Raw genomic sequence first — 25,237 nt, 5'->3', positions numbered from 1 at the left:
AGAGAGAGCACAAGTTGGTGGGGGGGGAGTGGACCCCCTGCTGATCAGGGAGTCCCTACTTGGGGCTCAGATTCCAGGAACCCAACATTATGACCTAACCTGAAGTCACTTAACTGACGGAGCCACCCAGGCACCCACAGTGGCACAACTTTTATATAGGAGCTCATTAAACTTCATAGTACTCCCCATTTTATTTTATTTGACAGTTTATGAAACTTTTATATGTATGTTTAGTTCTCAAAACTTTGCGAAGTAGATATTTCCATTATGAATAAGAAATCAGAGTTGAGGATCATAAGATCTTCCTAAATTTTGCAGAACTGTAATTGGAATATAGTCTTGTAATTTCAGGTATGTTTCATTCCAAGTAAACTCGCAGTTCATCAGAATCACGTGGAGTAATTTTAAAATATGTTTGGGTATCACCCTCAGATGCCAGTTCAGTAGACTTAACCCAGAATTATATAGTCTTGTAACTCTTAGGGATGAGTCTGATGATTGGCCTGGTTTGCAAAATACTAAACTAAATGAACACTGATAGTGATAAATACTTATCCTGAGTGTAACTTGAAGAAAATCCCAGGCTTCCTGCAAATAGAAATAAGTTTCTTTTTGAATTTGTTCAATAAATTTTTTTTTTTTTTTGAGTGTCACCATGTTGGCAATGTTCCAAAGGCTAGGATGTATAAAGCAAAAAATACCTTATCCTCAAGAAGGTGGTTATGGGAACACCTGGGTGGCTCAGTTAGTTAAGTATGTGCATTAGGCTTAGGCATGGTCCTGAGATGGAGTTCCAGGTCCACCTCTCTGCTCAGTCGGGAGCCTGCTTCTCCCTTTCGCTCTGCCTGCCACTCCTTCCTGCTTGTATTTGTGCTTGTATGTGTGCTTTCTCTCTCTCTGCCAAATAAATAAATAAAATCTTTTTTTTTTTTTTTTTTTAAAGATGGGTGTGTTCTAGAGGGAGGAAAAATCAGTAAGGAAGTTACATTTTTTTGTGTATGAGGTAATGAAAAATAAAGCCCAGGGACTGGAGTGTTAGGGAGTGGGTAGTTAGCAGTTTTAAATGGAATGGTGAAGGGGATCTCTTAATTGAGAAAGTGACATTTGAACAGAAACCTGAAAGAGATGAAAAACAAGCCATTTGAATTTCAGATAGACAAGCATTCCAGACAGGGAGAGTAGCAGGTACAAGGCCCTGAGCCAGTAAAGGTTCTGTGCGTGTTTGTTCTACTGCAAGGAAACTAGCAGAGCTGGATCTGAGTTAAGTAAAGCGGAGTAATAGAAGATGGGTTAGAAAAATAATGGGGGAGGGGTCTGGACCAAGTAGAGTTTAAGAGGCTATTGTAAAGTCATTGGCTTTTACTGTGGCTGAAATGAAGAGCCATAGCAGGGAGATTCATATTCTGATTTAAATGTTAAAAGGTTCACTGTGGCTTCTCTCTTGAAAATATATATGATGGGCAGGACCTGAAGTAGGCTGACTAGTTGAAAGACACTTAGAATATTCCTTGGGGAGCAAATAGTGGCTAAGGTGATAAGATGTGGTTGAATTATCTATGTAATTTGGAAGTAGAACCAAAGAGGATTTGCTGAAAGATTGGGATGCAAAGTAGGAGAGCAGGGAATCAAGAATGATTTCCAGATTTTTGGCTTGCATAATTGGAAGAGTGGCGTTGCCTTTTACTAAGATGAGAAAGACTTTGGGAAGAGGAAGATTTGGGGGGAAGATAGGCCAGGACCAGTCAAGCTTGAGACAGCCATCTGGTACTTGAGGGTATATGGAATAAGTGGTTGGATCTATGTGTCTGGTATTAGGTAGAGAGTGAGGTTAGAGAGAGGTAATTTGGGAGTCATCAGCATGTAGATAATTGAACCATGAAAGGGGATAAGTTTATCTAAAAGTATTGGTGGCAATCCAAGGACCAAGCCCTGTTACACTCCTTCATTAAGAGATTGGGGAGATGAAGTGGAACCAGGAAAGGAGTAAAAGAAGAATTGGACAGTGAGGTAGGAATATACCCAGAAAGGGAAGAGTATTTTGTTCTGTAAGTCAAATTATTTACTTTCAGCTCAAGGAGAATGACGACTCAGTTCACCACTGGGAAGAGTGTTGTGAGTGTCGTTGAGAACCTTGATGAGAATATTTTGGCTAAAGTGTTAGTGATAAAGGAAAGCTTAGTTGGAGTGAGTTACAGAAAATTAGAGAGGAAGAACTGACAGATACAGATGTGAGGTGGTACCTGGAGGAGGAAATTTTTAAGTTGGAAAAAATAACAGCATGTTTGTACGCTGATTATATCCAGTGGAGAGGGAGAAAGTGTCACAGAATTGCTGAAGAGTTACCCTTGAAGCAGGCAGTGGGCTCTCTCCAACAGTGAGAGGGCTTGATGTTAGGATGTTTTAACAGCTTATCCTAACAGCGGACTGTATAGGGTGTTTACTCATTAGCTCAGACCAAAGTTGTAGAATGGTAACCATAGGAAAGAGAAATCTTTCTAGAAAAAAAAAGCACATTATACTTTCCCCTCTTCCAAGCAATGTATAGTATTTCAGTAGAGTTTTTTCACCATGGACTGCCATAATAAAGAAGTCTCTGTCCTTAGGACATTAGCTTTTAGCTATTAAAGTTAGAGGTATTATTTGCATTTTTAGTTTTGGAAGCATTTTTTTTTAAAGTGATGAGGAAAAAAATAAATAACCAAGAATTTTAAGTATATGCTTGCAGATTAAAAAAAAAGTACTGTAATTTTTTATCTAATTTTTAGGAAGTGTTCTATTCAGTAAGAGCCCCATGTATTTTATGAAGTAGATTGGTTTACACCAGGAGTCAGCAAACTCTGACACTCAGCCCGAGAACAATAGTTATGTTTTTATTTGATTATTTATTTTTAAAGATTTTATTTATTTGACAGAGACAGCAAGAGAGGGAGCACAAGCTGGGGGAAGTGGGAGAGGAAGAAGCAGGCCTCCTGCTGAGCAGAGAGCCTGATGTGTGGCTGGATTTCAGCACCCTGGGATTATGACCTGAGCTGAAGACAGAAGCTTGATGACTGAGCCAGGCACCCTGTTAGTTAAAATTTTAAATTACTAGGCAAAAATGAAAAGAATGCTATTTTGTAATATATTAAAATTACATGAATTTCAAATTTCAGTATCCAAAAAAAGTGTTATTAGAATGTAGCCATACATAATCATTTTTGCATTGTCAGTGACTGCTTTTGTATTATAGTGGCAGACTTAAGTAGTTACAACAGAGACCTGGACTAGCCCACTTATCTGGCCTTTTACAGGTAAAGTTTGCTGATCCCTGGTCTTTAAGACCTTTGAATCAGTTTGTTAATTTGTTAATATTTTTATTATAAAATTTTAAGTCTACTGAACATTCTGCTTTCACTTGCCAAATTGCAAAGAATCACATAATTACTTCATAATCAGAAGTTTCTTGATTTGAAAAAAGCACTAAGATTCAAATTCTGCTTCCAAATTAATAAATTGAAATTCAAGTTTTTTCAAACTGTAGGGAGTTTTATCTCTCTCTCTCTTTTTTTTTTTCTTGAGTATTCCATTGTCTTTTATTGGAACATTTACTTAGGTTTTTTTTTTTTAAGCATGAAATTTATAAGGCTCTTAAGTCTTTAGTTAAGTCGTCAGAGAAAACATTCATTTTCCTCGTTTTCTTCATTTATAAAATGAATGTCAACTATTTATTTTTTGTAAGTATTTTTATAGTTTGTTTTTGGCATACCTTATAGATAATTTTCCAAATACAAGGTAATGTGCAGTGTTTTCCTTTTTCTGCTTTTTTAGGAAAACAGGAATGTATTTAAGCTGCTCAAAAAAATCAGTGAAAGAGGGAGCATTAAATTTTTTCAGCCTAAGATTTTAAATGCTCTTGCATGGTTGGGCTAGATGGAAAAATTAATACTCTATGTAGTATCATTTATGATTTTCCTTTTTTTAAAGATAAGCTAAACTTCAAGTAACAGAAATGGCATGTTCATTATAAATATAAAGTGGAAACTAAAGTCGAGGTATGAAGAGATAAAAATCTGAAAGCACTGAGTTATAAGAGGGATAAAATGGGACAAGGACAAACCGTCCTGTAAACTGGCCCTATGACTGGAGCACAAATTATCGATAGAAAGGTTGGTTCAGACATTTGCAAATAATGTAGGAGAAAACCATCTAGACCACTAAATTTTGCAGCTCCAGGGCCCATTATTGTTTATTGATTTTAATTAAGTAGGGGCGCTGGTAGGATATGCGCATCATGATCTTGACTCTGAGATCAGTAAAGCTTTTTTATGTTTCTGTTTTTTAAAAAGTTTTTAATTGTAAAAAAAAAAAAGGCATGACATTCACCATGTTAATCATTTGTAAGTACAGTTCGGTGTGTTAGGTGTATTCACATTATTATGCAACAGACCTCTTGAACTTTTCATCATGAAAAACTCAAATTTTGTACCCACGGAATAACAGCTGTTTTCCCCCTTCGCCCATGCTTTGGAACCACCATTCTACTTTTGGTCTCTATGAATTTGACTACTCTAGGTACCTCATATAAGTAGAGTCATACCATATTTCCTTTTTGTGACTAACCTATTTTATTTAGTATAATGTCCTCAATATTTATACATGTTGTAGCCAGTGAACAGATTTCCTACTTTTTAAAGCTGAATAATATTTCATTGTATGTATATACCATATTTTCTTTATCCATTCGTCCATTCATGGATATTCAGGTTGCTTTCACCTCTGGGGTGTTGTGAATTATGTTGCAGTGGATACGGGTGTGCAAATATCTCTTTGAGGTCATGCTTTCATATTTTTGGAGTATATACCTGTCTATGACTATGAATACAAAATTATTGCTGTTTTAAAGTGTCCTCTGTTTTCTGACATCGGTAGGATTTAGGAAATAATCTCAGGGTATAAAGTTGAGGGTCAAGTTGTTAATTGGTGAGTGCATTCCTAGTTGGTAAGAGAAGAATCCAGAACTATCTATTAAACTAAAGAATATCATAAGTACAATATTACAAGCATAGTGTTCATTTGTATAGAAGAAGCTGTACTTGTAAAGAGGACTTAGTGCATTTCAGTATCTGTTGCTTACAACCTAGTGACTAAAAAAAGCTTAATGGCTTGACTTAGTATTCCTCATGATTCTGTGGGTTGTGCAGGTAGTTCTTATACCTCACCTGCTGTCAGCCAGGAAGCCCAAAATGTCCGCATAGCTGGCAGTTGGTGCTAGCTACAAACTGGGAACTCTGCTCAGGCAGTCGGCCAGGATCTCAGTTCTTTTCCATGAGGGTCTCTCCGTGAGGCTGATTGGGCTCCTCACAGTATAATGGATGGGACCTTCAAGGAGTGTTCCAGAAGGAAGGCTCCAAAAAACTAGCCTAATGCGCCTGTGCTTATCAGGATTCCACATGCATTGTGCTTGTGAGCATCTCATCATAGCTGGTTCCGTGGCTAAGCCAAGAGTGGTGCAGCACAGGACTGACACTACCAGGACATGAGTAGCAGGAGGGGTAGTACTTTAGTTCATAAGAGGCCATCAAAGTAGCAGTTACCATGTTTGTGTAGAAGTAGGCATTTATTTTAAATGAGGACACATAGTATATTAGATTTGTTTTTTAAAATATTTTCCTATGTTTCAAACTTGGGGAAAACTGATTATTTTGGTCATTTGTGTACACTTGTGATATTTGGCTGAAGTTGTTTTAATACATAATAAGATTTGATGAAGTTGTTAAAATTCAGCCAGTTTGACTCTTAGATCCAGTAAGGATATAAAATTGGTAACACTTATGTGCTCTCAGGTTAATACTCAGTTTTAAAATTAAACACAAATTACTAATGCATATTTTTTTTATTTGAAAATGCTTCACACCGAAAATGAAAATACTTTTCTGGTTTTTTAATGTTATACAGTATACCGGTCCCCAAACGAATAACACTTATAATAGAATGTTTCTTTAAATTGTTGAAATTTGTTAACTCACTCAACATTAGGTTTTTATTAAAACAGAAGAATGTATGTTTTTCTTGTCAGCTACCTCTAGTGTGGATCTGATTAAACCCTCGATTGTTCAAATTAACTGGGGAAAATTATACTTTGGGGGGGCCAAAATTTTGATTTAATAGTGGTTTATTTCTAGTTCCTTTAAATTTAGATCGGTACAGTTGTACTGATGCTAAAATTTTTTATGTATTTTTCATGACATAGAAATTGTAATATAAAACTTGAGCTTTATTTGAATATTTTGTAGTTTTTATCATTTTCTTTTTTCTTCCTAGTGCATCTATCCTTTGGGCTCTAAATCACTTAGTAACTTAATTTCTCCTGATTTGGAAGATTGTCATACTACAAATAAGCCTCAAAAAAGGAAGTTCTTGGAAACCAACTGTCAAAATTCACCTCCTTTAGCAAATACCAAAAAGACTAAAAATCATGTTGTTAGTGAACAAGTTTTGAACAGCAAACATGATGGAGAAGCATACGATGAAACCCCGTCTCACTTACCTGATTTACCACACAGTGGTCTACCGAACCCAGTTAGGACAGCTGATTCCTTTGAACAGAATGAGATTTTGGAGGCTGGTATTGACATGGCTGCTGAAGAATATCCTGCTACAGTTGATGTTTCTGAAACTGGAGGGATTTCTCCTCAGAATGAAGGATGCGCATCTGAACTGGAAATGGCCTTGGAGAGCAAATGTACATCACTTTGCCAGTCTTTATGTGTCCAGTGGAAAAATGCTAATGCTCTCTGTTGGTTAGATTGTATTCTGTCAGCATTGGTGCACTTGGAAGGGTTAAAAAATACTGTGACTGGCCTATGCTCTAATGCGAACTCTGTGTTCTGGCAGTTGTTTATGAAGTATGATCAAGCCAATAAACTTCTGCACACCAATCAGTTGGATGGAATTAAAGGTTGGTAATAATTTATTTCTCTTACTTATAAAGAAGTTAATGTTTAGGCATGCTGGGGTGGCTCAGTTGGTTAAGTGTCTGCTGGCTCAGTTCTTGATCCGTGGGTCCTGGAATTGAGGCCCGCATCATGCTCCTTGCTCAGCAGTGAGACTGCTTCTCCCTTTGCTTGCCACTCCGCGTGCCTGTGTGTGCATGCTCTCTCTGACAAGTAAGTAAAATCTTAAAAAAAAAGTTGAACAGTTTTGTCTCATAACATGTGGAAAATATATAGACACAAATAACTCATTATACTGCAACTTCCCAAAAATCTTGATTCACAATGAGGGATATATATAATTTTTTTCTTAGAAAATGGGATACCAAAAAAGAAAAAGAAAATGGGATACCTATGAATCCACCTCCCAACCCAAAATAATTAAAATATTTCCAATAACTTAATCTGCTTATGTGTTCCTCCCCATCCCATCTCCCATCTCTCCTGCCAAAGGTAATTATTAACCTGAAATGTGTTTTATCATTTCTTCTTTTTTGAAATTGTTTGTTTTGCATATGTATTACTAAACAATATAATCCTACTTTAGTTTGTTTTGAACTTAGTAAAAAGGATATTGTACAGAATGTCTTCTGGGACCTTTTCTTCGTTCCTTTTTTTTTTTTTTTTTTTTTTTTTAAGATTTATTTATTTATTAGAGAGACTAAGCAGGGGGAATAGCAGAGGGAAAGGGAGAAGCAAACTCCCTGAGCCTGACATAGGGCTTAAGGACCTACATGATCATGAACCTGAGCTGAAGGTCGCTGCTTAACTGACTGAGCCATCGAGGTGCCCCGTTCTATTTTCTTTTTATAAAAATTGATCTATGAAGCTGCTTGTATTGGTGGTTCATTATTTTTCATTGCTAAAGATGTCCATTTTGTAAATGTATCAGTATTTTTATTTACCTATCATTGAGTTGGTTTTTGCCATTATAAATAGTGTAGTGTGACTATTCCTGGGCTCAAATTAAGAGTTTCTCTTGGGTATACCATAGAAATGGAATCAAATAATAGATTCTGGGGCATCTGGGTGGCTCAGTCAGTTAAGCGTTGAACTTGATTTTGGCGCAGGTTGTCGTCTCAGGGTCATAGAGTGAAGCTTTGTGTCAGGGTCCACATTCAGCACAGAGTCTGCTTGAGATTTTTCTCTCCCACCCGCCCCCTCCATTTACGTGCGTGTGCGCTGCTCGCCCTCTCTCAGATAAATATATCGTAAATCATAGGCTCTAAGTTCAGATTTACAAGATACCATCACTACTCCAATTAACAATATGTGAGAGATCTTCCTGATATATTCTCCCTTGGTTATTTTCACACTTGGACAATTTTGCTTTTTGAATGATGTAAAATGGTTTATGGTCTTGATTTGCCTTTCCCAAATTTTATTTTATTTTATTTTACCTTATTTTGTTTTTATATTAATTCATTTAACACAGAGTTAACAATAGGTTCAGGTGTATACAGTATAGTGATTCAGCAGTTCATACAGCACCTGCTACTCCTCACAAGTGTACTCCCTAGTCTCCTCACCTATTTAACCTGTCCCCCACCCACCTCTCTGCCTTTCTCAAATTTTAAAGAGGTTGGACAGCTCTTCAAACATGAATTGATCATGTTTTCTCTTTTGTGAAATGTCTGTTGGTGTCTTACCTTATTTGAGCTTCTTTGTCTTTGTTGCTATCTTTATGTCACGTGTGTTGCTAAATTGTATCTTGTGTATTTACTTTTTTTTTTTTTTTAAAGATTTTTATTTATTTATTTGACAGAGAGAGATCACAAGTAGGCAGAGAGGCAGGCAGAGAGAGAGAGAGGAGGAAGCAGGCTCCCCGCTGAGCAGAGAGCCCGATGCGGGACTCGATCCCAGGACCCTGAGATCATGACCTGAGCCGAAGGCAGCGGCTTAACCCACTGAGCCACCCAGGCGCCCATTGTGTATTTACTTTTTTAAAGATAACTTTTGATGTACAGAAATTGCTAATCTTTCCTTTTGTAGCTAGTAATACTTCTAACATTTAAAAGTAATCTTTCCTTTTCCAAGATCAGAATTCATATTTTCACTGAAAACTCAAAAAGATTTGTTGCTGACACGAATTTTAATTCAGCCCAAGTTAATTTTTGTGTGTGATAATCATCCCCTTTTTCCCCCATTACCTAGCCAGTTTTTCCTAGCTCCTAACTCCACATTTTCTTCAACTGATCTGTCAGGCCACCTTTGTTACATAGTCTTCCATATATGTGTGCAGCTGTTCTTTAACTCTGAGTTTTGTTTTTTTGGTCACTTTATCTGTCTCTGTGTCAGCACCACACTATTTTAATTACCAGGGTTATTGCTGTCTGGTAGTATAAGAATCCTCACCTTTATTCCACTTGTCTTTGGTCATGCTGTGTTTTATATAATTCTTACACATTTTTCCCCATTGTTGACCATTCAGGCTGCTTATTATTTTTACATTTATGAATAAACACCATGACAGATAGTCCATATATCCTTTGAATCCATCCATTGCCAATTATATCTTAGAAGGGATATTAAAATTTGAATATAATGAGTCTTTGTAAGTGGCTTTCCTGAAGAGTTAGATCATCATTTTCATATGTAGAAGAAAACATCCCAGAGCACTCAGATCATCTTTTGAGTATAAACATTTTAAAAGTTATAATTTTGTTAGATAAGAAATACTGTTTTAACTTGAATTTCTTTGAGATTGAATTTTTTGCAAATTTTAAATTCTTTTTTTTTTTAAAGCATTTTTGTTTTTGCCTTTTCTTCACTGTATTCTTGTACTCTGTAATTATAGGAACCCAATACTGAGTTAGGTGACAGTTCAGTTGATGATTACAGAAGAATATATTTCATGTTCAAATTTTGACTTGAATGTTGAATTAATTTTAATTATATTTTTTATAAAGCATAGCCATTTTATTTTATTTTTTAATAGAACCATAATTGAAATTGAAATGTTTCAGCAGTTCATATGTTACTCAGTAAGTGTACTCTTAATTCTCTTTATTTCACCCATATTACATATTCTATCATACTAATTTTTAAATAATTATATTTTTTATAATGTGGTTGTAATTGCATTTAGTAAGTTGACTTTTAATTTTAAGTTTTTTTTTTTTCTTGGCGTGGTTAAAGAAAAATTCTGGTTATTGCTTCATATTACAGGAGAATCCAGATATTTTCATAGTAAAACATATCAGCAGTATGATCAGGCTATATGAATTATTTGTAAGAGATTTTGGTGAAATCTTTTGTAGCTTAAGAATAACTAGAGTCATGGGGCGCCTGGGTGGCTCAGTGGGTTAAGCCGTTGCCTTTGGCTCAGGTCATGGTCTCGAGGTCCTGGTTGGAGCCCGGCAGTGGGCTCTTTGCTCAGCAGGGAGACTGCTTCCTCCTCTCTCTCTGCCTGTCTCTCTGCCTATTTGTGATCTCTATCAAACAAATAAGTAAAATCTTAAAAAAAAAAAAAAAAAAAAGAGAATTACTAGAGTAAGATACATATGGGGACTGGTTTTCTGATATAATAATTATATTTTGAGGACTTTAATCCTAAAGAAATGAAGAAAAACATGGATGGGTATGTGTCCAAAAGATATTTATCATGATAGTATTTATAAGAGTGAAAAAAGAAACAACTTAATTATCCAGCACTAGGAGAATTGTTAGTAAAACTCTGATCAGGTGGAGTGTAATAACTAGCCTGCCAAGTTTTTAATGAAGCAAATTCATGTGAAGTAATAGAAGTAATAGAAATAAATGAGTAGATGTTGTCTCTAGTAAATCACATGTAAAGACATAGCTTCAGCTGTTTCAGAGAATGTCTGAAAGCATTGCTCTCTTGCTAGGCCTGTGATTATTTGGATGAGAAAGGCTTTTACTGAGCTTTAGTCAAGCACAGTGATACTGGCTCCTGCAGTTGGGACTGATGATACTGGGCTGAGGGACTATTAGGGCAATGGATGGTATAGCACAGAGAGAGGAGTAAGAATTAAGGAAATTTTGTGGTTTTCATTTTGTCTCTGCTAAATTTTTTGACTGATTAACTTTCATTCTTGCTAATGTCTTAATTTTCTGTGGAAAGACAGATTGATAAGAAATTGATAATCTATTTCATTTTTAGATGGAGATTGTAAAAAACTTACTTCAGAAATACTTGCAAAGATAGAATCCTGTCTGAATGAAGTCAGAGATGAAATTTTCATTAGGCTTCAGCCTCAGCTTAGATGCACATTAGGTAAGTAATTTGTATAATTTAACTGTATTACTCATCTGCCATAAAGAAATACTTACATCATAAGAAAATACCGTACTGTTTTATTAGTTTGGGTGATTAGATTCTTGGGAGAGAGAATCTGTGTAGTTTCATTTAGGAGCTTACCACTGGTTAAATCATTGGTGGACAGGGTTGTCATTTCTATATAAACAGACAGTCTCATTTATATCCTTGAAAGTGGATGCATTTCTTGGAAGCAGGTGGATACGTGGGTGGACACCATGGGTTGTGTTTTCAGTGCTTTCCCCCTGTAGACTAATCAGTGTTGTCAACCTTGACTGGGCATTACAAAGCACCTAGGGAGTTGAAAAGTGCATGGGGTCCATTAAATAAGAATCTCAGGGATGGAGTCAGGTATTAGCAATTTTTAGAAGCCCTTGTGTGATTCTTAAGGATGAACAGGGTTGAGAATCTCTGATCAAGGCCAACCATAGTAATTAGACTTCCCTTGCTGGTGATTGGTTTAGGAATAGACATATGGCACAATATTCATTGGTAAAAAACAAGGAGAAATATACTGATGACTTTTTGGGAAAGCTTGCTTACTTTTAAAAAGGGCAGAAGAATGAAACCTGTTTTTTCTTTGTGATTTGGCTTTTGGCCTCAGAGCAGAGTAGAGCTAGGGCACTAGAGTCCTGAGGCTTTTGAAATTTTTTCAGTGTTGCAAAAAAGAGTCACTGATGATTTTTTTTTTTTTTAAATGAGTAGTGTCTTTTTGTTTTATTTCTCTTTACTGTTGTATTGACTCTTCTTTTTTTTTTTTTTTAAGATATTTATTTATTTATTTATTTGACACAGAGAGAGCGATCACAAGTAGGCAGAGAGGCAGGCAGAGGGAGTGGGGGAAGCAGGCTCCCAGCGGAGTAGAGACCCCGATGTAGGGCTCAATCCCAGGACCCTGAGATCGTGACCTGAGCTGAAGGCAGAGGCTTAACCCACTGAGCCACCCAGGTGCCCCTTGACTCTACTGTTAATACCGTGTCATAGTAGGGGCGCCTGGGTGGCTCAGTGGGTTGAGCCTCTACCTTTGGCTCAGGTCATGGTCTCAGGGTCCTGGGATAGAGCCCTGCATGGGGCTTTCTGCTCAGCAGGGGGCCTGCTCCCCACCCCCCCACCCCGTCTGCCTCTCTGCCTACTTGTGATCTCTGTCTGTCAAATAAATAAATAAAATCTTAAAAAAAAAAAATACCGTGTCGTAGTAAAGAATATATAATACCTCTACTAAATATATTACCCATATTGAATTACATAAAATATCAATGCCTTCTAATTTTTCTCTTAGAAGATTTATTTCATCAGACTCAGATTGTGTATCTGGAAGCAGCGTCTTTTTTGTGTGGTAGTATCTTTGTCCCACCATGCTGTTCTCTGCTTTTATTTGTTTTCCATGAACTCCTACATACATGTTTATTCTGTTCTTAAAATAATAAACGAATTTTCCATATGCCAGATCTTTGGTATTGTCTCCTTTAGGTCTAAAGGACTGTTCTCATTTATTATCATCAGGTAGGATCTCAGATGGGATGAATATTCTTTTTTTTCCTTTTTAACAAAGTGTAATTTCTGTAATAGTAAAATCCTTTTTAAGTGTATGCAGTATATAACCATAACTGCAGTCAAGATAGAGAACAGTTCTGTCACCCTGAAAGTTTTCTTCAGGCTCCTTCAGCCCCTATTCTTAATCCAAACCTCTGATCTGTTGGGTGGATACTCATTTCAGAGGAGCCTTTTCTGTAAGATAACCAGGGTATAGATTGAGGGGCTCCCATGGTGCATTTTGCAGGTGTCCTTTCCCTCCTAGAATGGCCTGAGATATTTTATTCAGGGTCCCTGCTCCAGTTTCCATTTGAATTAAAGAGTGGTTTCTCCCCAGTCTGAATCAGTACTCCTCTTAGCCCTGATAATTATTTTGAAACAAGGTTGTATCTTGTTCCACTGCTGTCTTAGGCCATGTTTTCTATGTAACAGACAAGGAATTTTTAAATTACTTTTTTGTGCAGTCATAGCAGTTGGGCAAGCATACAGCTCTTCTAATACAATGGAATTCCTCTCTCATTTGTGTTTATACTACTCATTCAACAGTAATAGGTGCTGTGTTGGAGCTTAATATCTTACTAGTGAAATCTGATCTTTGCTTTGGAAAGCATTTTAAAATCCTACAACATACGTGTCTTTATTCTGAATGTTCATGTGTACTTTCAGGTACTAAAGAAAGAAACAGAATCTGTACTGACCCTGAGTGTTGGTTAAATTTTTAAGATCAGTCATTGTATCATTTTGATTATTGTTTTTTAAAAAATTCATTATAAACTCTCCTTTCTGTTCACCCTCCCTGCAGTTTAAGAAATAGAATATTACAAATAAACGTGAAGCCCCCTTTGTACTCTAATTCAGTTTTTCCTTACCTCCCCGCAAAGGTAACTGCTCTCTTCAATTTTATTTTTTTCTTTTTCTCTAATTTTTTAAAAGAAAAAGCTCATATTGTGGTTTGTACTAGTTTATGTAATTTTAAAGAGTGATTTAGTTTTTGAGATATGTGTATACAGACCAGTAGAACAGAATAGAGTCCAGATGAAAACCCTCACCTTTTGCTTACGTCATACTGTGTGACAAGGGTGATGATGCAGATAAGGGGGGGATAAGAAAGGCTGTCTAGTAAATGATGCTGGGACAGTTGTTTCCTGAGACAGGAGAAATTGGATCCCTATTTGACACTGTAATCAGAAGTAACTTCAGCCTATTAGATAGACCTAAACATGGAAAAGCAGAATTAATAGAACTTAGGGAAACAATATGGGTGAATATTTTAATACTCAGTGGGGAAGAATTTCTTAAATAAGGTCTATAAAATAGTGGTGGATACAATGACATTGAAGTTTGAAACCTCCGGGCAAAGAAAGAACAAAGAAATAATATCCTGGATATATTGTGAAGAATTCTGTACATCAGTTTAGAAAAAGGACAGTCTCATAGAAAAGTGGCCAGAAAACATTAACGAACAATTATCAGAAGAGAAAACTTGACTAGACAGCAAAGAGCTGCTGAAGGATTTGTATTATGGCAAATTATGTCATTTTAGGGAAATATGCAAACTAGATAGTTGGATAGGTGTTGGGGTGAAGATAACTGGAGACAAATCAATTTCTATTGGTATTATATGTTCTCTAGTGAATGGTTTATGCTTAATACCCATAAAATTTGTAAACAGAGGAAAAATAATTAAGATCAATTAGGAGCTATATAAATTCCCTAAATATGATCTGTACTCTTCTTTGATATATTTTCTTTCATTCACTGAGAACTTTTTGTATTTTTAGACCTGAAGATTCTATGTTGTCATTATGAAGTATAAATTACCTACTTTTCGATTAATATTCAGTCACAGTAGAGTACGATTTAAGTGCTAGTAACTGTTACAAACTCCTGCTGTACTATGCGCTGTTTATGTGTGTGGTGATGCTATGTGTGTTCCTGTTTAGAAGACTGATTTGTTTTTATTTCTGTTTATAAAATATGGATTATTTTGATTTTTATTTTTGTACAAAGGTAGTGGTGGGACTGTACCACAAAGGTGACTGTTAAAATAGCCTTTGTAACTACTGGTATTTATAGAGCATGCTTAGACAGAAACGCCTCCTGCTCTGCTGTGGGTCTTGCCAGCGTGGCTCCTCCTGGCCTCTTTCCAGGCTACTGTTGCTCCAGGCTAGGGGGAGAACTGGACCATGGAAGTGAGACTCTCTCCCAGGTTAGGTAGGGGAGGGAAGGACTCTGATTCTTTCTAGGGCTGAATCTTAGCATCTCAGCTCCTCTAAGAACGGGAAGGTGAGAAACCAATTTAAGAATAAGTGTAAGAGGGGAATGTAAATCCTCCTGTTTAATTTGCCTGTTGATCTAAAAACTGGAAGACTGGATTCACTATTCAGTTTTTATTTTAACGACACTGGAATCAGATCTTCTCTAATCTTAAAGTCATTGAAGTTTAATTTTAATTGTTGTTTTGTTTTGTTTTAGAGATTTATTTATTTGTGGGGGGGAAGGGAGAGCACGAGGGTCTCAGGTAGACTCCCCGCTGAGCTCAGAGCCCAGTGAGGGGCTGTCTTACACCCTGAAATCACGACCTGAACCGAAATCAAGAGTGAAGGCCACCCAGGCATCCCTAATTTAATTGTTAAAAGATGAGACTGAAGATTTTACAAAGAGTGGTAGATGAGGAGTAGGGAGATTTGAGGCTGGCCCTTTAAACCCTGTCTGTCATGTCATCTCCACACATAGAACAAGAGAGTTGGACCAGAAACGGCTTTTCTTTTTTGGTTTTTTTAAGATTTTATTTATTTATCTGACAGAGAGAGATCACAAGCAGGCAGAGAGAGAGGAGGAAGCAGGCTCCCTGCCGAGCAGAGAGCCCGATGTGGGGCTCGATCCCAGGACCCTGAGATCAAGACCCAAGCCGAAGGCAGTGGCTCAACCCAGTGAGCCACCCAGACGCCCCCAGAAATGGCTTTTTAATGGTTTTGGTTTTGTCCACCTCTGACATTATTAATATATCCAGTGTTAAACTGGATATATTATTTTTAGTATTTGTGGTGAACTGTATATATATATTCTTACTTTGTTTTATAGTACTTTATTACAATTTTTATTAACCATATTATAATTTTGTTTTATATCCTAGGGCTATTATAGTTCTGAGGATTTTTTTTTTTCCTAGAGAAAAGCTAAAAAAGATCTGAGGAGATAGTATGGGTCTTTTGTCCTTAAAACATTTTCATAAGTGTACACCAAGAAAAATGAGAGACAGGGACTGAAGTGATAATTAAATCTTTATGATGGACATTTTTAGAAAAATGCTTTAAAAACTTCCCTAGCCTGGGTAGCTCAGTTAGTTAAGTGTGTGACTCTTGATTTCAGCTCAGGTCATGATCTCAGGGTTGTGAGATCAAGCTCAGCATCAGTCTCTGTGCTGAGCCCAGGAGTTGGCTTGCAATCCTCTCTTTCTCCCTCTCCCTGTGCCCCTTGCCTCTGTTGTCAGGCACTCTCCCTCTCTCGAAAAAAAAAAAAAAAAATTCTTAAAAACTTCCCCTTGTCCAACTGTAAATAACTTATTTTTCATATACTCATATTTTCACATATATTTGTACTGTGAACATAGGTGAGAAAAGAGAACAGTAATTATGGTTCACTTTTTTCAGTTAATGATGAGTAATAATTTTCCTTTTTCTTTTTGAAGGTGATATGGAAAGCCCCATGTTTGCACTTCCCCTGCTCTTAAAAATGGAACCCGTCATTGAAAAGCTCTTCATGTATTCTTTCTCTTGGAACTTTGAATGTTCACAGTGTGGACACAAGTATCAAAATAGGTTAGTTTTTCTCTTTTTTAAAAATGGACATACTTTATTGAAAATGGTTCCAAATAATAAAATTTGAATAAAACTTGCTTCCATTTATAACACTGCTCTCTCCCCTAGAAGAATAAAAATCCATGGTTTGCTGGATTATTAATTAGTAGGAGTTTTCTTAAGAAGTTCTTTAGTGGAAGGGGGAGACAAATGGGAAGAGTAATCTATTCCCCTCACAGCTCCCCCTCTGGACTCCCTGCTGCGTAAGAATACTTCTTAGAATTCCTTGAAATGATAGTGTTTCGTTTGTTCCTCTGTTAGCAACTAGGGTTTTTGTTAGTTATGTTTTTAAACATCATGGAAACTAATTTGAGGCTCTCAGAGCCTTACAGCAGTTTTGAGAAGGAACCTAGGCTCTCCCATTCGTCCATGAAACACCAGCCACCGCCAGAATCCTCTTGCATACGAGCTCTCTCAGCCTGCTTTCTTATTTCCTGATGCCCTTGGGTGAGGATTACAGGGATCATGAGTGATACACTTTATCATTTTATGCCCTGAGATTGGGACTTGGGAACAACTACGGAGAAGAAACCAGCAGCGGATTTCTTTTGCTTCCTTATTCTGACCACATAACAGAGAGCGTAGATTGCAGAAGAGGACTCAGGGAAAGCTTCCAACACTCAGAGAAAGTTGCTGGCTGGCAGTTAAAAAGATTACCAAACTGGTTCTGCTGGTCATTTATTCAAATTACTATACTAGAAATCAGTCCTTTGCTCTTTTCTTACCTACTAGCAAATTAGAAAATTTAAATAAAAATGTGAGAGAAAACTATTGCTTAGATATTCATTATTTAAATTGAGATTATTTTTGGTATGTAGTGGTAAATCAAGGAGAGTCAAGTCTGAGAGGATGTTCCAGGGAATACAACAGAACCCAGAATTTTTTTTTTTTTTTTTAACATCAGTTAACTCAAAAGTATTACAGCAGAGTAAGGATAACCATTTCAGTCTCATCTAGGACTTAAAAATAATTTTCTGTGAGTATAAGGATGAGTATTTCCTGGCCTTCTATCACTGATTTATATAAATTAATCTGATTTTTCCTCATTTGACACATGTGGAAAGTGAACCTTGAAAGGTGTTAAATAGGTAGGCAGGGCCCTAGGTGACAACAATACTAAGTGACAAAATTCAGGCTTAGGTTTCCCGTCCTCAGACTTTCCTACTCACTGTGGTATACTCCTTAATCACCACCTGGATTTTAAATAATATAAACGAGCTTGATGATTAAAATCGGCTTAATTAAAGCTTTTCCAAAATCCACATCTGAGTTGTTGGGCTTTTCATTGAGTATATTTTATGTGCCAGGAACTCAATAGAAATCCTGGCCAAATTCAGACTAGTTAGGGAGATAACATATAAGCACATAATTGAGGGCCAGTGACTTAGTAATTATTTTTGATCTGTTGGATGCATTAAGTTACTTTGAATGCAGAATGTTAAGTGCATTTTGGAGGAGTATATAAAAAACTGACGATTCATGGGAAAGAAGCCCTGGCATTTAGGGTTGCTTTTTTTTTTAATTCCTTTGTTCTAAAAATAAATAGAGGAAAAGCTAAAATGAAGTGACATTTCATTAAATATATCTTAGTATATATATCATAGTTGAAAACATTTACACTAAATCTGATGGGGGAATATCCAGCAAACTCATGGTTTTGTGCTGCTGTTTTTAGGGCCAGTTTAAGATCTTTTACTTGATTTACAGCATACATTTTGGAGGCAGTTTAAAAATGTGGTATTTGGAATCAGACTCCCATTCTCAGGTCTGTCATTTATCATCTGATACGCTCTCTGTATTTCACTTTCCTCATCTGTAAAATGGGGAGAGGAATGGTACCTGCCAATTAAGGTTGTTTGGGAGACGAGTGCTTAGCACAGCGCCCCACTTTTGCACATGGTAAGTGTTCAGAAGTGTTCACTGTCATGTGGAGCCTTAACGTTTATTTGCTGAGACAGACTCCTTTCTGTAGACTAAAATACAGGAGCCCTTACTCAGCAGTCATCTGTGAGAATCAAGAATTTAGTAGAGGGGCACCTGGGTGGCTCAGTAGGTTAAAGCCTCTGCCTTCTGCTCGGGTCATGATCCCAGGGTCCTGGGATCGAGCCCCGCATCGGGCTCTGAGCTCAGCGGGGAGCCTGCTTCCCTTCCTCTCTCTCTGCCTGCCTCTCTCCCTACTTGTGATCTCTATCTGTCAAATCAATCAATCAATAAATAAAATCTTTAAAAAAAAATTTAGTAGAAATAAATTCAATTTTAGTGATAACTTTATGTCATTTTGCTTTTAGAATGTTAGCTTCCCTGAGAATTGGTATATTTGTAACAGCCTATGCTTATTTCACTTAAGATTGAACAGTATTTGTTATTGTTTATTAAAAAAGCCAGTGCCTTTTAGGTAATTAATTGCTCTTTTAAAGGTATTTTTATCTAGGTGAATCCAGTTGAGATACAGTGTACCACTTTAAATACCATCTTTTTAGGTGCCTGTTGCTGTCAGGTATTTTGGCTAAAGAGCAAATTTATAACTTTTGTAACCTGTAAAAACAAAATTATTTCACCACTGGTATTCTGATTTTTTAAGATCAAGAGAATTGAGGTGTATGGATTCCTGATTGTATATTTGGAAATGCCTTTTTTTTTGTTTTGGTTGTCAATATGGATAGTTGGATTGTGAATTTTGTAAGTAAGGGTGAGCTCTTAATAAATTTGGAAACAGTGGTTCTCAGCTGGGGTAATTTCGCACCTCCTGGGACATTTAGCAGTGTTTGGAGCTAATGGTTGCTATACTTGGAGCAGCTAGTGGGTAGAGGCCAGGGATGATGCTGGACATCTCAGAACACAGGAGAAATGCCTCACGGTCAAGAATTACCCAGTGCAAAATGTCAGTGGCATTGCTCTTGAGAAACCCTGCTTTGAACATTCTCTTCATCTCAGAACTGAAAGAATAGTATGTAAGTATGGTGGAGAGTCCTCACAGAGAGCTTTACTGTGGTTTGGAAAGAACATTAGCATATTAATTTATTACATGGTGGGAATAGGAAAATATGAATAAACAAAGCAAGGTTTAGGCATTTGTTTAAAGTGAAGTAAATGAATTTAAATGAATTTAAGTTACGTCTTCTTTTTTTGCAGACATATGAAGAATCTGGTCACTTTTACAAATGTCATCCCTGAGTGGCACCCACTTAATGCTGCCCATTTTGGTCCATGTAACATTTGCAGCAATAAGTCACAGATCAGAAAAATGGTATTGGAAAAGTGAGTTAAAATTGCCTTACTCTTTTTAGAACAAAATGAAGGTGAATTTAATGTGTAGAATTGCAAGTGATGACTACAACCTACTTCTCAGAAGTTTGAGTTAAATAACATAGTTACAGGTTACAAAAATGCCTCGCTATCAAGAACTCTGGCCAGTAAGCAAACTGTCCAGACAAAATACCCCTGAAGAGCTCTCTTACGGTGATTGTCTGACCCCACTCTCCTGGTGCCTTTCCTTCATTTGCCTTCTTTCTCCCTTTAAGGATCCTAATCTTCAGTCTTGCTCTCCTCTGCCAATTGCCTGGAGTCTCTAGAATTCTTAGATTACCTTAAATCTGATTTCAAAAACTAAGATGACTCAGCAGTGAACCACAGGCTCATCTGTCTGAATTCCCATCTTCTCCCAGAACTTGAGCTGCTAATTCTTTATTCTCTTGTAAGCCTTCTCTGCCTTTGAGCAGATGTGTTTTTACTATATTTTGCCAGCTCTTCTGTTTGTTTTCAATGGGACCACTGGTTGGAATTACCTTGTTCTAAAATTGCTACCAGAAGCCCCATACTTCAAACGCAGAGGTCGGTTCCTCCTACCTCCTCTCCGTTAATCATCTACTTCACACCTTTAAGGGGCTATGTACTTTGACATTTCAGAAAAGTGCTTATTCTACCTTTATATAGTCTTCTCCTTTTATAGTAATTGAAGACTATGGTTCTGACACCAACACCTGGGCCCCGTTTCTGTGTAACCTCTCCCTGTCCTCCTTCCTATAGGATTACATTTTTTGTTAAATCAGTACTCACTGTTTATTTTTATGAACATACATATATTCCCTCTATAGCTAAGCAGTATATATGGTTATGTTTCATTTCTTCTATAACTTCATTTTTCATGGAATTACTAATTTCCTTTTGTTTTCATTTGCCTTGTTTATGTATTTTTTATTTTTTTTTTCAAGATTTTATTTATTTATTTGACAGAGATCACAAGTAGGCAGAGGCAGGCAGAGAGGGAGAAGGGGAAGCAGGGTCCCCACCGAGCAGAGAGCCTGACGAGGGGCTCCATCCCAGGACCCCGGGATCATGACCTGAGCCGAAGGCAGAGGCCTTAACTCACTGAGCCACCCAGGCACCCCGTTTATGTATTTTTAAAAAAATTTTATTTATTTATTTATTTAACAGAGAGCACAAGCAGGCAGAGTAGCAGGGAGAGGGAGAAGCAGGCTTCCTGCTGAGTAAGGAGCCTAACATGGGGCTCTATCCCGGGACCCTAGGATCATGACCTGAGCCAATGGCAGTTGCTTGACCTACTGAGCCACCCAGGTGCCCCTTTGTCTATTTTTTCCAAGTTCTTCAGACACTCATCAATAAATTTTTCAAGCACTTAAATGTTTCGCAATTTTTTAATCCTCGTCTTCCCCCCCATCACCCTTTTTTTTTCTAGAAACCTTTCTTCTGCCACCTTCCATCCTTCTGCTCTAGTGTTCCAATTTATACTGGTTCCTCTCTGCATCTGGTGCATGGGGGTGCTCTTTATACACTCTTTCTGTTCCTATCCAGTTTTTAGCTCAGGGCCTTACCCCCACATTCTTCAACATCGGTTACCTATCAGTATTGCATCTTCTGGAGGTTCTGTGGGGTGGGTAAATTGTTCTCATCAGTATACCCACTCCATAGCTCTCATGTCATCACTTTCTCTAGTTTACTAAGCTACCACTTTACCATTTCCTTTTTGCCTTCAAAATATTTGTTGCCATCCTGTACTGGACAGTTGGGCTGCTTGAGGCTTCCTGGCTTATGTAATTTAATCTAACAGTTATACCTGCTTTTTCTCAAGGGCCAGCATTCAGGATAAACTTAGACTGCTATTTTGTTTGATGTGTTATTTGGTTGCATTGCAAAGTACAAGTTTTAATTACACAAATATGTTGTTTTACTTCTATGAAACACTCGTGCTCTGATCTGGCAGTGTATCCATTAGATTTAAGTGTTTCACTGTGAAATGTGTTTAGAGTTCTAATGGGTCAGTTTGGAAACAGAATTGATAGTTTGGATATTTACTATATTGAAAAGAGGTTCTGTGGGGGGTTTGCATAGTATGTAAAATTTCCCTTACATTTTAAATGACAAGGTCTTTTTAAAGTTCTCTGTAGTTTTTTACTTTGAAATTCATAGTCTTGATTTGTTGATGTCTAATGGAATTTAGAAACAAATTTAATATAGTCTTTAAGGTTAACTTAAAAGTAATTAGGTCCATCATGATATCATGCATAATTCAACTTTCAGCATTCTAAAAACTACTAGTATTTATAAGTTCCCTGAACACCTTGTCTCAGGCAGTACTCATCTCTAATACATTTCCATTAGAAAAAGTCCATTGGTAAATGAATGAGATCTATCAGATTCGGGTCTGCTACTTTAAATTATTTAGGAATTATACTCAGAGCATGGTAACATGAGGCACCAACTTAGAATCTGATTTAATTTTACTTCACAGACTCGTAAGATGAACCTCATTACTGCCATGATCACCTCTAGGAGTCTGGTCACACACTATCCTGGATTGTCATTTGAGAAGCTTATTTATATAAACTTTTTTTTAAAAAAAACCATTGTTAATAGTAATTTTTTTTTTAAACAACTGTAAAGGTTAGGAGAGGGTAGGAGGAAAAATTAGATGTTTCTGATCTGTACTTACAGGCCTCTTAAAGTGTCATCATTAAGTATTAATGATTTTGACACTTTCTTCCAAGCAGATGAACTAAATCATCTCCTACAAAAGTTTGGATGGAATATTGATACATAAAATAGTTAAAATGGTATTTATTAATTAAATCTTTATTGTGTGGCAGAAAATGATTTATTATTTTATGAGATCCTTGAACTTACCTCCAAAGAATACAGTTACAAATCTTTGTTGAACAGTTGAATTTTTCTGAAGTATTTTGTTTTTAATTAATATGAACAGTTCTAATTATTTTAATTACATCTGATTTTACTCATATATTTCATCTTTTGTCATAGAATCTGAAATAGGAAATCGTTCAGTGATGTAATTAGATCTAAAATATAATGAGGTTTAAAAATTATATTTGCAGATTCTTTTGCCTAAAGCCTACATTATTACAGTTCAGAAATACATATATATGCACATTGTTAAATTTGCATTTTCTAAAATACGAGTTACTACTTTACATTAGTTGGGATAAAAATAAAACACACATCCTCCAGGCCATTTGCACAAGACTTGGGCTCCTTTTTGTGGGACAGGGATTTGGTGTTTCCCTGCTGTCTGTGGGTAGCAGGGCAGTTGGCACAGTTCTCCTGCTGCTTTCTCTGGTTCTGTTTTCTCTCTTTTCCTAAGGGTAGATCCATATCCATATAATAGGAGGAGTTTAACCTAAAAGTTGGGGAGGTAAATGCAAATGGAGCTTGGCTTGAAATCTCTTGTGACTCTCACTCCAGTTCTATTAACTCATCCTACCCAGTTTTTTTTATGGTTGAGTCAGTACCTAACTTGATCCTCTCATCTCTGAGCATCATCTTTGACATGCCAGGCATTGTAGGTAGGAAGAAACCTGAAACAAAATCTATTACCAAACTAGGAATAAAGTTCTACCCTCAACTAAAGGGCTTTGGTATGAGCTAAGCTGGAATTTTTGGTAGGAGAGACCTGTGACTTTTAGGGAACACTAGAGTCTAGGGGACCCAGAGAAGAAAATTAACTAGAAAAGGATGAGGGGGCATATGCTTTATTTTGTTGAATCCAAAATACCATGATTTATAAGTTGCACCAGGTTTTAAATAAGCCATTAAGAAAGAAATGCTGCATATTTAACACTTCTGTGTTTAACTCACACAAAGAAGTCAGGAAGTTCATGAATTTGCATAGTCTAGTGATAAAAAAGAGAATGTTTTAGTAACTAGACTCAGAAGATATCTTGGGGGCACCTGGGTGGCTCAGTCAGTTGGGCATCTGCTTTTGGCTCAGGTCATGATCCCAAACTCTTGGGATCAAGTCCCGTGTCCGGCTCACTGCTCAGCAGGAAGTCTGCTTCTCTTTCTCCTCTCTTTCTGTGCGTGCTCTCTATCTAGCTCTCACTCTTTCTCAAATAAAATGAAGATATCTTGAAAAGGTATCTATCACATGAGACCAGGAGAATTAAATACTAGTACTTACAGAGTCATGCGGTTGCCTAAGCCCTGCATATCCAGCTGTGAGAACAGATCTCTAGTTTCATTGTAGATTATTGATTCAGAGACACACTCTTCACATATTAACATTTGAAATGGGAGTACATCTAAGAATTGATGGCATAGTAGAGTTTAGTTGGCAGTTTTTTTTCCTAGTGGTATATACTATAATCAGTGGTATCTTAGATCAGTTAAGTAGATATGATAAAAATAAAAAGGGGGGGTAGCATTATAGACAGTTTTGCAGGACTTTATTTATAGGTACTTAAATTTCGAAAAGTTGATTATTCCTCTAACATGATTGGCAAGAGATAACTTACTAATTATTCCTTATCAGTCGGAGTGGTCTGCATTTTGGACATTGACTCAGGTTCATCTCAGCTGAATAAATTTTGATAAGCTAAATAAGTTTGACAGCTATTTAAATATTGGAAAAAGAGATACTTGACATTTTTCTTAAATCCTGAGACCTTTGTTAAATTTGGTTATTTGAGGCCCATCATTAGATTCTGTGTTCTGGTTTGATATGTTACTGTAATGGTAAAGTATATTTTTGAAATTGTGAATTCTTAAAGTTTATAGTAAATCAGCCACTATGTTGTATTTTCTTTACTTTAGGTACAAATTAAACTTTCTAAGTAAAAGTTTTACTTTGATGGACCCCTCTGCTTCTGGAGATAACAGTGAAATAGGCCAAATGATTAGCATATTGAGGTTTTTTAAAGTTTATTTCAATGTCTTGTGTTTGTTACTTTGTTTCCAATATTACTTATATAACAGAAGTAATTCATTTAGGCACTAGATGCCCAATAAAATTCTAAAAGGTCTGAATTTTTCCCTGTGATTTTTACAGAATAGTTGTTATCAAGAGATCTTTAAGCCAAAACAGCATTGTGGCTTACAGAGCAATTTTTGTTTAATGGTTTTGTGTTAGAGCCTGATGGCTCCAACTGTCACTGATACCATTTTGAGAAGAGTTTACTGTTACATACTTAACAGAGTGTGTTCTCCATTTCTAATTAAGGCATACATCTGGAGGTTCTCAAGAAAAATTAGTGCAGTTAGCCTTGAAAGTGTTATATGGGACTTCCTTACTTCAGACCATCTTTTTTATAACCAGGCACAGAGCATTACATTTGCTTGACTTC

At 36.7% G+C, this 25,237-nt stretch overlaps 1 protein-coding gene across 5 annotated transcripts in view; it reads left to right on the top strand.

Annotated features, from left to right (window-relative positions):
• USPL1 (ubiquitin specific peptidase like 1) overlaps positions 1 to 25,237 on the top strand; it is a 33,994-nt gene that overhangs the window by 4,538 nt on the left and 4,219 nt on the right. For all 5 annotated transcript variants that reach the window (XM_059144735.1, XM_059144734.1, XM_059144732.1 and 2 more), the window contains 4 exons: positions 6,301 to 6,937; positions 11,095 to 11,208; positions 16,475 to 16,604; positions 19,776 to 19,901. In XM_059144735.1, the coding sequence (XP_059000718.1) occupies positions 6,613 to 6,937; positions 11,095 to 11,208; positions 16,475 to 16,604; positions 19,776 to 19,901 (695 nt within the window). In that variant the 5' untranslated portion in view covers positions 6,301 to 6,612. The remainder of the gene's footprint in view (positions 1 to 6,300; positions 6,938 to 11,094; positions 11,209 to 16,474; positions 16,605 to 19,775; positions 19,902 to 25,237) is intronic.

This window comes from Mustela lutreola, chromosome 13 (genome assembly GCF_030435805.1).
Source record: "Mustela lutreola isolate mMusLut2 chromosome 13, mMusLut2.pri, whole genome shotgun sequence".
NCBI classification, from domain to species: Eukaryota; Metazoa; Chordata; class Mammalia; order Carnivora; family Mustelidae; genus Mustela; species Mustela lutreola.
The sequence above is the reverse complement of the archived record's forward strand: the minus strand, read 5'-3'. Positions and strand labels throughout refer to the sequence as shown.